General features: G+C 55.9%; 2 protein-coding genes and 1 long non-coding RNA gene across 16 annotated transcripts; 1 reads left to right on the top strand and 2 right to left on the bottom strand.

Moving 5' to 3' along the window:
- The first annotated feature begins 741 nt into the window (after positions 1 to 741).
- Positions 742 to 1,973, top strand: LOC309649417. The gene is made up of 3 exons (XR_014257103.1): positions 742 to 854; positions 1,288 to 1,513; positions 1,891 to 1,973. It is a non-coding gene; the product is annotated as an uncharacterized lncRNA (long non-coding RNA).
- On the bottom strand, positions 1,268 to 8,302 carry LOC309649398 (uncharacterized protein; the record flags this gene model as incomplete). 14 transcript variants are annotated; one of them, XR_014257075.1, is made up of 8 exons in its annotated part: positions 7,940 to 8,302; positions 6,475 to 7,484; positions 5,990 to 6,362; positions 5,214 to 5,555; positions 3,707 to 4,622; positions 3,393 to 3,564; positions 1,572 to 2,050; positions 1,268 to 1,372 (listed from the first exon to the last, which is right to left on the bottom strand). XR_014257075.1 is itself a non-coding variant. In XM_082439409.1 (6 exons), the coding sequence occupies exons 4-6, from the start codon at positions 4,374 to 4,376 to the stop codon at positions 1,953 to 1,955; spliced, it is 576 nt and encodes a 191-aa protein (XP_082295535.1). In that variant the 5' UTR covers positions 4,377 to 4,622; positions 5,214 to 5,555; positions 5,990 to 7,484; positions 7,940 to 8,302. The 14 variants fall into 14 exon arrangements, 1 of the variants encoding a protein (XP_082295535.1); XR_014257080.1 differs by lacking the exon at positions 1,268 to 1,372 and having other exon boundaries at positions 1,967 to 2,050; positions 5,990 to 6,064; positions 6,234 to 7,484; XR_014257081.1 differs by lacking the exon at positions 1,268 to 1,372 and having other exon boundaries at positions 1,967 to 2,050; positions 5,990 to 6,061; positions 6,234 to 7,484.
- An 18-nt stretch (positions 8,303 to 8,320) lies between these two features.
- On the bottom strand, positions 8,321 to 10,748 carry LOC309648097 (uncharacterized protein; the record flags this gene model as incomplete). Its single annotated transcript, XM_082436192.1, has 3 exons — positions 8,321 to 8,418; positions 10,079 to 10,154; positions 10,347 to 10,748. 3 exons carry the CDS (start codon positions 10,746 to 10,748, stop codon positions 8,321 to 8,323), a joined length of 576 nt encoding a protein of 191 aa, XP_082292318.1.
- Between the last annotated feature and the right edge of the window lie 1,400 nt (positions 10,749 to 12,148).

Here is a 12,148-nt window from a genome sequence, read left to right as displayed (position 1 = left end):
GGCGCACCCTCCCTACTGTCCCCCAGGTGGTTGCCCCAGAACAATACCCTGGCCCGTCCCTCCAATGGAAACCACCTGCCCCAGCCTTCAGTTGCAGAACCAAACCTCAGAAGGAGAGAACCCAAGAGAAAAATCAACATGTGACTGGAATTGTTGAAATCACCCTCTTGACCTCTTCTGAACCCGAGCCTCATTATACGCTCACTGGACTCCAGTTAGCCTGATGGGAAACACCTGACCACAGGGAAGGAAGGAAAAGAAGCAGATGGGACCACGGTTCCAGGGAGAACCCCGCCTCTTCCCAGAAAACCAATACCCATGCCTCCGCCTCACGAACGGACCCTACCTTTAAACTTCCTGCTTTGTGAGCCCCCGGAGGAGAAGTTGATTGGTGAGCCAAGCCCTCGACTCGGGCGTGTGCTGTGAGTATCTCAGCCTGCGCTTCCTTGATGGCAGTGGGAATCCAACAGGGAAAGAAACTTCCCCGCTGAGGCAGGGAGCTTCGGTTGGGCTGGGACCTGAGGGGAGGCGTCCATACGACCAATTCGGGAAGGCCGCCTCTCACCGTGGCCGCTCGGCCCTCCTGTCGTCCTTCTGGCTGGTGGAGCTGAAGCCGGTCCTCCAGGCGCGCATGCGCAGGCGACCAGGCCGCGAGGCCTGGCTGCGCCTCGGGCACGGTTGCTAAGCGACTTGTCTCTGAGGGGTGGGCGAGACGTTGGCTGGCCGGCTGGCTGGCTGGCGCAGGCGCGGGCCGTGTCCGGTGCTCTAGGAAGGGCCTGGGGCCTAGGTCTTCCAGTGGTCCAGCAGATCGACAGACAGAAGGAAGGGTGGGCGGATCCACGGCTCGATGGAAGGTTGGAGGAATATACGGACGGACGGACGGACGGACGGACGGACGGACTGTTGGGGCCCCCGCGGAGTGGAGTGGAGGAAAGCCCTGCCGAGGGGCGGCAAGCGGAGGGGAGGGGAGGGGAGGGGAGAAGGAGGCGGGGAGAGGTTGCGAGCCTAGCGTGGAAGAATGGCGGAAAGAAGGGGTTTTCCACAGTTGCCTGCAAAGCAATGGAAGCGGCAGAGAACCCGCCCAGTGTGACGCCAGGGCACGGGCGGCCTCTGCCCATGTCTAGGGGAGGTACCGCTCTCTCTCCGGGTCAGTGGATTTCTCGGCGACGTGACCGTCATTTTGAGCGGGGACATGGGGATCTTCATGCCGCTCGCCGCCTCACCAGGCACCAGATTCCAAACCACCCCCCTTTCTCCATACAACGCACTCCATCACCTCCCACCTAGATCCGGATTTGGGTCCACTTGGCGTCTCGCCACCAGTTCCAGCCATCAGTGTGGGGGCAGTGGTTCGAAGATGTCGACACAGACTCTGAGATCCGGACCGTCAGTAACGTGAGGAGAGGAAGGCTGGCGCACCCTCCGTACTTCCCGCCATCTCCCTCTGTTCTCTCCCTCCTTTCCCGTCCCTACCCAGCTCACTCACCGCAGTTGAAGCCAGACCTCCAACTGCGTGAGCGCGCGGGGCACGGGCTGGGGGTGGGGTTGGGGGGGTGGAGTGGGAGGCTGACCTCACAATGACGAGCAGGTTTGCTAAGGGTTGGGTCTGTTAGGCTCTAGGGATCCGGAGCGCCCTTTGTCGCTTGGCAGGTACAGGTGAAAGCTGTGTCCGGTGCTCTCTGAAGGGCCTGTGGCCTGTGACTTCCAGTGGTCCAGTGGATGGATGGATGCATGCGTGCACGGAAGGACGGATGGATGGGATGAAAGCAGTGTTCCCATATTGGGGTACAGGGAAGTCATGCTGGCTCTGACATGATTTCTATGCTAACTACAACAGCCTGTTTTGTGGCCTCTTAAACATACATTGTACATGTGCTTTCATCGTTACAGAAAAGCGTGCATTGTCCAGAAATAAAGACGCCCTTTTTCAAGATACAAATAAAATGCCTCCCTTACCTGGACACCAGTGCCACTAGTCGTCCGATGAGAAGGCTCCTTCGGCAGGCGCCAAGGCCATACTGATTCGCGGTCTCTATGTGCTCATCTGTCTCTTTTGGAAACAAGAAGACAAGGAATGGACCCCTGACACGATAGAGGTTCTCCGCCCTCAGATATAAAACTAGGCTGAAAGTCATGCTTCTCCAGAGCAGTTCCTCCGACCCCTGTGAGAGGCTGTCTCCTGCGCTCGAGTCCTCAGTTTGGGGTGGGGGGAGAAGTTGGGGGCTAACTGTGAAGCACTGTGCGGAGTAGGGCCTCGCATCACATCCCTGCGAGGCACCGGGAGAGGCAGAGACAGGGACCCCCGTCTCACCCGCCACCCGAAACCCGCCAGTGTGGCACCAGGGCACGGGCCTCCTCTGCCCACGTCTAGGGGAGCTACCACTTTCGGGGTCAGTGGATTTTCTGGTGACACCACCACAGTTCACAGTTCGAGGCGGGACTCTGGGATGTTCCTCGCCCCCGCCTCACCAGATGACGTCCCACACCGTCCTCCCATTTGACACCATTCCCACCCATGCCGATCCAGATTTGGATCCACAGAGGTACCCGGCGTGCCTTGGTCTGGCCACCAGCTTCGGCAGCCACTGGCGGAGACGGTGGCACAGACCCAGAGATCTAGGATGTCCAGAACCTGAGCACCGGAGGGCTGGCGCACCCTCCCTACATCCCTCGCTGCCCTCCGTCCTCCTCTCTCCCCTCCCTGGGCTCTGACAGCCAGCCTTCTACTGGTGGAAGCCTGCCGTCCAACCAGGCGAGCGCGGACAATCGCCTTGGTTGCCCCGGGTTTCCCCTTTGTTGCCCTGCCGGGTTACTCAGCAAACGGGGGCGGGGCTCTCCGTGATGCGGGCGCGCCCTCTGGCGGCTGGCCGGGCTAGGGGCAGGCGCCGCCGGCGGCCCCCGTGCCTTTGGAAGCCCGGGCCCCCATCCTCCAGTGCGTCCAGCACATGGATGGAAGCAAGGATAAATGAGCGGATGGAAGGACGCAAGGAAGGGAGGAAGGGAGGATGGGAGGGAGGGAGGGAGGAAGAAAGGGAGGGAGGAAGGAAGAAGGAAGGCTACATAAATGGATAGTTGCGGAGTGCAGAGTGGAATAAGGCCAGGCCGGGCCAGGCTGACCAAGCAGGATCAGGAGCCTAGTGGTGGTATCCCTTGCTCAGGTCAGTCTTCCGTGTGTGCCTGGGACTGTCCCGGAAGGGGGACTGCCCTGTGAGCTGGACACGGGACTGACTGTGGGCTTCTGGGGGCTTTGCTCCCTCGTGGGCTTCAGCGCCTGCAGCCAGAGCCAGAGCCAGAGCCTGAGCCCAGGCCCAAGCAACTGCCGTGCCCGTGGAGGGATGGGGCTTGTCTGAGGAGCCCGGGACTCCCTGCAGTCCCCATTTCCCCCCACTCACCCCCACCCCCTCCGTGACAAGGTGGCTCCGTGGCTCTGTCTGGCTGTGTGGCTCAGTGGGATTCTTTTTTTCTTCCTTATCGCTTTTCCTGGCTTTTCTTCAAATGTTCCTGACTTGCCATGCCCTGGGAACAGCACGTGGAAGGAAGCCCCTCTGCATCCTGAGAGGCACCCTTCCACACACAAAAAACACAAGGAATCTCTATGAGGAACTCATGATACACTTGGAGGAAAGATGCCAAAAGTCGTGCTCATGATGCGAATGCCCCAAATCCCACCCCCACCCGAGCCCCTATCCCCCAGCGCTCAACTCACCTAACCCGACCACAGCGCCATGATCTGGAAGAGGAAAGTCCCTTGGGCAAGGCATGATCCACTCGACTACAACCTTCTGGAAAATTCACCACCACCGATCCACTTCCAGTTGAGCTGTGTGTTTTGGCCTACCAGCACTTCATTTGCTAGCTTCCAGTCTTCTTGCTGGGGTGTAGGGACCCCGGGATGGGATGGGATGGGGGGGGTGGGGTGGGGCTATCCTCTGCTGTTGGAAAGTGCTCTCTCTGGGTGTTTGGGGTTTGCTCACCCTGTCTGCAAGCTTCTGAGAGCATGGGTTGGGGCTCAGCACATCTCCTCCTGTGGTCCTGGATAGGAACTTCTTCATCGTGACCCCCTCTGGGGGTTCTCCTTGTGGTCCAAAGCACGGCTTGGGGTCATTATCAGCCCTGAAATCTCCAAGCACCGCCTCAGAGGTGCACCCTCTGCCTCCCTCCTCCCTGGCCGCATCCCGATTCCACACCTGTCTGACTTGCTCTTTCTCTTCTCTGTGCTTGTGTGTGCTCTTCCGTCTTTTCCATGATTCTCTCCTCCCTCCTCCTCTGCAGTACACGCGTTCCATGGCACTGGGTTCGCGCTTCCTTCTTAAACCCCTTTTGGCTCCGGTCAGTGCTTCTGTTCTTGGGAAGTCTTGGCCATCCCCTATTTCCATTGCTTTGCTTTGTTCTGTTTCTCACCTCATCAAGGACATTGCATTCCCGGTCCAGACTGGGCATTTCCCTTCTGTGTCTTTCACCTAGGATGGAATGTCTGTTGCTATTTCTTTCAGCATGATCTGCATCCCAGGAAATGCACCACACTCCCCTTTGTTTTCTGATGAGTTTTGGCAGACTTGCCTGGAACTGGGTTGCTGCCACCACCAGAACCTTGAGCGCTGGAGGGCGTGGAACGAGAAAGCCTTTGAAAAAACGGAGAATGAAAATCACTGGGGCCTGGAAAAAATGGCTGTTGTTCCACTGTGGTTCTTTTGAGAAGAGCTAGAGCCCCGTCGTGATGATCACCACGATGGGGGTGGCAATGGACTGACACGGAGATTTGCAGTGAGTGCCCGCCTCCCTCCCTCACCCCACCCATGCCCACCGGGGTATGTGCCTGCGTTGGGACTCAAACACAGCTGCCGTCAAGGTCCAGACCCCAGGTACCCCACCCCCAAGTTCTCCTGACCCTTTGCCCTAAGACACACACCGACACACAGACACAGAGTCAGACAGACAGACAGACAGACAGACAGACACACACACACACACACACACACACACACACACACACACACACACTCTCACACACACACACGGCGCCTTGCCCAGAATCATACTCGGACAGGCATACCTGCCAACACACCTGGCTCTTACTACACTGTTGGAAGCCTGTCTTTTCTAGCTTCTCTAACATCTGCTAGGTGCCACAAGTGTGGTCTCAAAAGTTCCCCTCTTGCACCTCTGTAGTCATTTTGGACCCCAACCAAGCCTTGCTTCACAAGCACCCTTACTTTGGAGCAGTTTCAATCCGAATTCTTGACACACAACTCATGGAACTAACTATGGCCTGGGAGGTTTTGCCTTCAGAACCTTCCCCCGTTTTGTAGCGCAGCAGAACATCATTCAAGTGCCTCTTGAATCTGCGTCTCCCAGGCTAGGCTGCGGTCCTAAGAAGCCCCAGTGGAATGCCTCTGCCTCAATCGGGTCTTCTTCTCTGTACCTCTGTTTCACCGTAGGCTTTGCCGGGTTTCTTCAAGAGAGGCACACAGGGGACAGAAATCTGTCAGCGGAGCCCCTACTGAGGAAAGGGCACTGGGTCCTGGGACGCCTCTGAGATGCATTCCTGATCGCCCCTGTTGCAGGAGGAAGGTGTCAGGCAACCGGTGTGCCTGAAAGAGAGCCAGGGCCCTTGGGGAGGGAGCACCCTCCTCAGCCTAGCCCAGGTACTTGAGGGAGGGCGGTGGTTTGCGTGGTGGTGGTGGTCGTCGTGGTGGTGGGGGGTGTGTGTGGGAGAGATGGCTTAGGGGTGCTGGGGAGCGGAGACGGCAGGGAGAAGGGGCTTCCGACACGTTCCTGGAGAGCCCTGGAAGAGGCAGGGGCCCCGCCTAGTGCAGGCCCAGGGCATGGGCCTCCTCTGCCCAAGTCTAAGGGAGGGACCACCCTCAGGGGCCAGTGGATTTTTGGCAACAGACCATCCCTTGGAGCGGGACTCGGGGATCTTCCTCGCGCCCCACCTCGCCGCATTTCACTCTGCACCCCTCTCTCACTGGCTGCAATTTCCACTCACCCCGAACCAGATCTGGGTCCACAGACGTCCCCGCTGTATCTATCTGCGCCTCACCACCAGGTCCAGCTGCTGCTGCTGCCGAGAACGCGACACAGGCCCAGATATCTGGGCTGTGGGTAAGCTAAGGAAAGAGGGTGCTGGCGCACCCTCCCTACTGTCCCCCAGGTGGTTGCCCCAGAACAATACCCTGGCCCGTCCCTCCAATGGAAACCACCTGCCCCAGCCTTCAGTTGCAGAACCAAACCTCAGAAGGAGAGAACCCAAGAGAAAAATCAACATGTGACTGGAATTGTTGAAATCACCCTCTTGACCTCTTCTGAACCCGAGCCTCATTATACGCTCACTGGACTCCAGTTAGCCTGATGGGAAACACCTGACCACAGGGAAGGAAGGAAAAGAAGCAGATGGGACCACGGTTCCAGGGAGAACCCCGCCTCTTCCCAGAAAACCAATACCCATGCCTCCGCCTCACGAACGGACCCTACCTTTAAACTTCCTGCCTTGTGAGCCCCCGGAGGAGAAGTTGATTGGTGAGCCAAGCCCTCGACTCGGGCGTGTGCTGTGAGTATCTCAGCCTGCGCTTCCTTGATGGCAGTGGGAATCCAACAGGGAAAGAAACTTCCCCGCTGAGGCAGGGAGCTTCGGTTGGGCTGGGACCTAAGGGGAGGCGTCCATACGACCAATTCGGGAAGGCCGCCTCTCACCGTGGCCGCTCGGCCCTCCTGTCGTCCTTCTGGCTGGTGGAGTTGAAGCCGGTCCTCCAGGCGCGCATGCGCAGGCGACCAGGCCGCGAGGCCTGGCTGCGCCTCGGGCACGGTTGCTAAGCGACTTGTCTCTGAGGGGTGGGCGAGACGTTGGCTGGCTGGCTGGCTGGCGGGCGCAGGCGCGGGCTGTGTCCGGTGCTCTAGGAAGGGCCTGGGGCCTAGGTCTTCCAGTGGTCCAGCAGATCGATAGACAGAAGGAAGGGTGGGCGGATCCACGGCTCGATGGAAGGTTGGAGGAATATACGGACGGACGGACGGACTGTTGGGGCCCCCGCGGAGTGGAGTGGAGGAAAGCCCTGCCGAGGGGCGGCAAGCGGAGGGGAGGGGAGGGGAGGGGAGAAGGAGGCGGGGAGAGGTTGCGAGCCTAGCGTGGAAGAATGGCGGAAAGAAGGGGTTTTCCACAGTTGCCTGCAAAGCAATGGAAGCGGCAGAGAACCCGCCCAGTGTGACGCCAGGGCACGGGCGGCCTCTGCCCATGTCTAGGGGAGGTACCGCTCTCTCTCCGGGTCAGTGGATTTCTCGGCGACGTGACCGTCATTTTGAGCGGGGACATGGGGATCTTCATGCCGCTCGCCGCCTCACCAGGCACCAGATTCCAAACCACCCCCCTTTCTCCATACAACGGACTCCATCACCTCCCACCTAGATCCGGATTTGGGTCCACTTGGCGTCTCGCCACCAGTTCCAGCCATCAGTGTGGGGGCAGTGGTTCGAAGATGTCGACACAGACTCTGAGATCCGGACCGTCAGTAACGTGAGGAAACGTTGGAAAACCAGCAAAAGAAAACACAGCTGGGACTCTTCAAACAAACAAAAACCCATCCAGTGGACCTTAGGGGACACGGGTTCGAGCCCTGGTCTGGAAGGATCCCACATGCTGCGGAGCGACTGGGCCGGTGCGCCACACCTGCTGAGCCTGCATGCCTGGAGCCCGTGCTCCGCAACGAGAGAAGCCCGCGAAGCAGTGAAGACCCAACACAGCCAAAAATAATAAATAAATAAAAAAAAAAAAAAAAAAAAAAAAAAGTACGCACCCTCCGTACTTCCCGCCATCTCCCTCTGTTCTCTCCCTCCTTTCCCGTCCCTACCCAGCTCACTCACCGGAGTTGAAGCCAGACCTCCAACTGCGTGAGCGCGCGGGGCACGGGCTGGGGGTGGGGTTGGGGGGGTGGAGTGGGAGGCTGACCTCACAATGACGAGCAGGTTTGCTAAGGGTTGGGTCTGTTAGGCTCTAGGGATCCGGAGCGCCCTTTGTCGCTTGGCAGGTACAGGTGAAAGCTGTGTCCGGTGCTCTCTGAAGGGCCTGTGGCCTGTGACTTCCAGTGGTCCAGTGGATGGATGGATGCATGCGTGCACGGAAGGACGGATGGATGGGATGAAAGCAGTGTTCCCATATTGGGGTACAGGGAAGTCATGCTGGCTCTGACATGATTTCTATGCTAACTACAACAGCCTGTTTTGTGGCCTCTTAAACATACATTGTACATGTGCTTTCATCGTTACAGAAAAGCGTGCATTGTCCAGAAATAAAGACGCCCTTTTTCAAGATACAAATAAAATGCCTCCCTTACCTGGACACCAGTGCCACTAGTCGTCCGATGAGAAGGCTCCTTCGGCAGGCGCCAAGGCCATACTGATTCGCAGTCTCTATGTGCTCATCTGTCTCTTTTGGAAACAAGAAGACAAGGAATGGACCCCTGACACGATAGAGGTTCTCCGCCCTCAGATATAAAACTAGGCTGAAAGTCATGCTTCTCCAGAGCAGTTCCTCCGACCCCTGTGAGAGGCTGTCTCCTGCGCTCGAGTCCTCAGTTTGGGGTGGGGGGAGAAGTTGGGGGCTAACTGTGAAGCACTGTGCGGAGTAGGGCCTCGCATCACATCCCTGCGAGGCACCGGGAGAGGCAGAGACAGGGACCCCCGTCTCACCCGCCACCCGAAACCCGCCAGTGTGGCACCAGGGCATGGGCCTCCTCTGCCCACGTCTAGGGGAGCTACCACTTTCGGGGTCAGTGGATTTTCTGGTGACACCACCACAGTTCACAGTTCGAGGCGGGACTCTGGGATGTTCCTCGCCCCCGCCTCACCAGATGACATCCCACACCGTCCTCCCATTTGACACCATTCCCACCCATGCCGATCCAGATTTGGATCCACAGAGGTACCCGGCGTGCCTTGGTCTGGCCACCAGCTTCGGCAGCCACTGGCGGAGACGGTGGCACAGACCCAGAGATCTAGGATGTCCAGAACCTGAGCACCGGAGGGCTGGCGCACCCTCCCTACATCCCTCGCTGCCCTCCGTCCTCCTCTCTCCCCTCCCTGGGCTCTGACAGCCAGCCTTCTACTGGTGGAAGCCTGCCGTCCAACCAGGCGAGCGCGGACAATCGCCTTGGTTGCCCCGGGTTTCCCCTTTGTTGCCCTGCCGGGTTACTCAGCAAACGGGGGCGGGGCTCTCCGTGATGCGGGCGCGCCCTCTGGCGGCTGGCCGGGCTAGGGGCAGGCGCCGCCGGCGGCCCCCGTGCCTTTGGAAGCCCGGGCCCCCATCCTCCAGTGCGTCCAGCACATGGATGGAAGCAAGGATAAATGAGCGGATGGAAGGACGCAAGGAAGGGAGGAAGGGAGGATGGGAGGGAGGGAGGGAGGGAGGAAGAAAGGGAGGGAGGAAGGAAGAAGGAAGGCTACATAAATGGATAGTTGCGGAGTGCAGAGTGGAATAAGGCCAGGCCGGGCCAGGCTGACCAAGCAGGATCAGGAGCCTAGTGGTGGTATCCCTTGCTCAGGTCAGTCTTCCGTGTGTGCCTGGGACTGTCCCGGAAGGGGGACTGCCCTGTGAGCTGGACACGGGACTGACTGTGGGCTTCTGGGGGCTTTGCTCCCTCGTGGGCTTCAGCGCCTGCAGCCAGAGCCAGAGCCAGAGCCTGAGCCCAGGCCCAAGCAACTGCCGTGCCCGTGGAGGGATGGGGCTTGTCTGAGGAGCCCGGGACTCCCTGCAGTCCCCATTTCCCCCCACTCACCACCACCCCCTCCGTGACAAGGTGGCTCCGTGGCTCTGTCTGGCTGTGTGGCTCAGTGGGATTCTTTTTTTCTTCCTTATCGCTTTTCCTGGCTTTTCTTCAAATGTTCCTGACTTGCCATGCCCTGGGAACAGCACGTGGAAGGAAGCCCCTCTGCATCCTGAGAGGCACCCTTCCACACACAAAAAACACAAGGAATCTCTGTGAGGAACTCATGATACACTTGGAGGAAAGATGCCAGAAGTCGTGCTCATGATGCGAATGCCCCAAATCCCACCCCCACCCGAGCCCCTATCCCCCAGCGCTCAACTCACCTAACCCGACCACAGCGCCATGATCTGGAAGAGGAAAGTCCCTTGGGCAAGGCATGATCCACTCGACTACAACCTTCTGGAAAATTCACCACCACCGATCCACTTCCAGTTGAGCTGTGTGTTTTGGCCTACCAGCACTTCATTTGCTAGCTTCCAGTCTTCTTGCTGGGATGTAGGGACCCCGGGATGGGATGGGATGGGGGGGTGGGGGTGGGGCTATCCTCTGCTGTTGGAAAGTGCTCTCTCTGGGTGTTTGGGGTTTGCTCACCCTGTCTGCAAGCTTCTGAGAGCATGGGTTGGGGCTCAGCACATCTCCTCCTGTGGTCCTGGATAGGAACTTCTTCATCGTGACCCCCTCTGGGGGTTCTCCTTGTGGTCCAAAGCACGGCTTGGGGTCATTATCAGCCCTGAAATCTCCAAGCACCGCCTCAGAGGTGCACCCTCTGCCTCCCTCCTCCCTGGCCGCATCCCGATTCCACACCTGTCTGACTTGCTCTTTCTCTTCTCTGTGCTTGTGTGTGCTCTTCCGTCTTTTCCATGATTCTCTCCTCCCTCCTCCTCTGCAGTACACGCGTTCCATGGCACTGGGTTCGCTTTTCCTTCTTAAACCCCTTTTGGCTCCGGTCAGTGCTTCTGTTCTTGGGAAGTCTTCGCCATCCCGTATTTCCATTGCCTTGCTTTGTTCTGTTTTTCACTTCATGAAGGACATTCCATTTCCAGTTCATACTGGGCATTTCCCTTCTTTGTCTTTCACCTGAACCTAGGCTCAGTAGTTGTGTCTTAGTTGCTCCGCAGCATGTTGGATCTTCCCAACCAGGGCCGAACCCATGTTCGCTGCATTGGCAGGCGGATTCTTTACCACTGTGCTACGAGGGAAGTCCTCTATTTATATTTTTAATGGAATGTAGGATTTCTAAGTATTCAGTCAGATCTGTAGATAAAAATTAATTTTTCTTTTCGCATACGTGTTCTTTACTTAAAATAAATATGGTAATACTGAATATTTGTAATCTTATTACTGTTTACTTGTAATAGCCAGAAGCTCATCTGTTACCCAGTTTAATGGAAATTTGTACAATATTTTGCCATTAAATTGATATTTGCTTTGTTATATTCCAAGTAGTTAGGACTAAATTTTAATTTTCTTCAAATGCCATTGTGCATATTTTGCTGTGTTCATGTATTATTCTCCTTTGATATATTAATATAATTTACACTGATTTCTGACTTTTAACCATTTTTGGAATAACGTGCTTGGTCTTGGCATATTATTCTTTTGATAAGCCACTCCATTTTTTTGAATATTTTCTTCAGAAAATTGATATTGATATTATATATTAATAATCAAAATTAAGAATATGATACTTGAAATTTTTTGTTATTGACATTATATGTTCTTTGAAAGTTATAACTTGGCTTTAAGCCCATATGGTGGGACTTTCTTGTCGGTCCAGTGGTTAAGGCTTTGACTTTCAATGCAGGTGGTGCGGGTTCGATCCCTGGTCAGGGAGCTAAGATCCCACACGCCTCGCGGCCAAAAAACGAAAACATAAAACAGAAGAAATATTGTAACAAATCAAGAAAGACTTTAAAAATGGTCCACATCAAAAAAAATTGTTTAAAAAAAAAGCTCATATGGCCATGTTTTTTATTTTTATTCTTCTGTTTTTAATATTAGATATTTCACCCCTTTTCTAAGTTCATCTGGTACTCTTCATTTCAATTTCTATGCTGTTTGAACCAAACAGATTATATGACTACCTGCCGCAGCACAATTCCTTTGAGCACTTCACATTTTGGTAGTACCACTGGGTCCCACATAAAATGAGCATCCCTAAATGGGTCCCTCAATGAAAATCAAGTAAAATGTGTTCTTGACCATACTCTGCTGGAGCTCAGGCCTTTTCTACAAGAGTATAAAATGCCATTTGGCTGCTTAGACACATTTGGATACTTACCAGCAATCTTAACAACAGTGTAGGTTTTTAAATGGGTGAAAGGTTTTAATGCAGGGTGAGAGATATCCACCAGTAGTTTCACTTTGTTTAATGTATCATGCTTAACATTATA

The sequence above is a fragment of the Balaenoptera physalus genome (genome assembly GCF_965194825.1).
Source record: "Balaenoptera physalus genome assembly, chromosome: 19".
Taxonomy (NCBI): Eukaryota; Metazoa; Chordata; class Mammalia; order Artiodactyla; family Balaenopteridae; genus Balaenoptera; species Balaenoptera physalus.
Note: the sequence above shows the minus strand (reverse complement) of the source record. Positions and strands in the feature narration are given on the sequence as shown.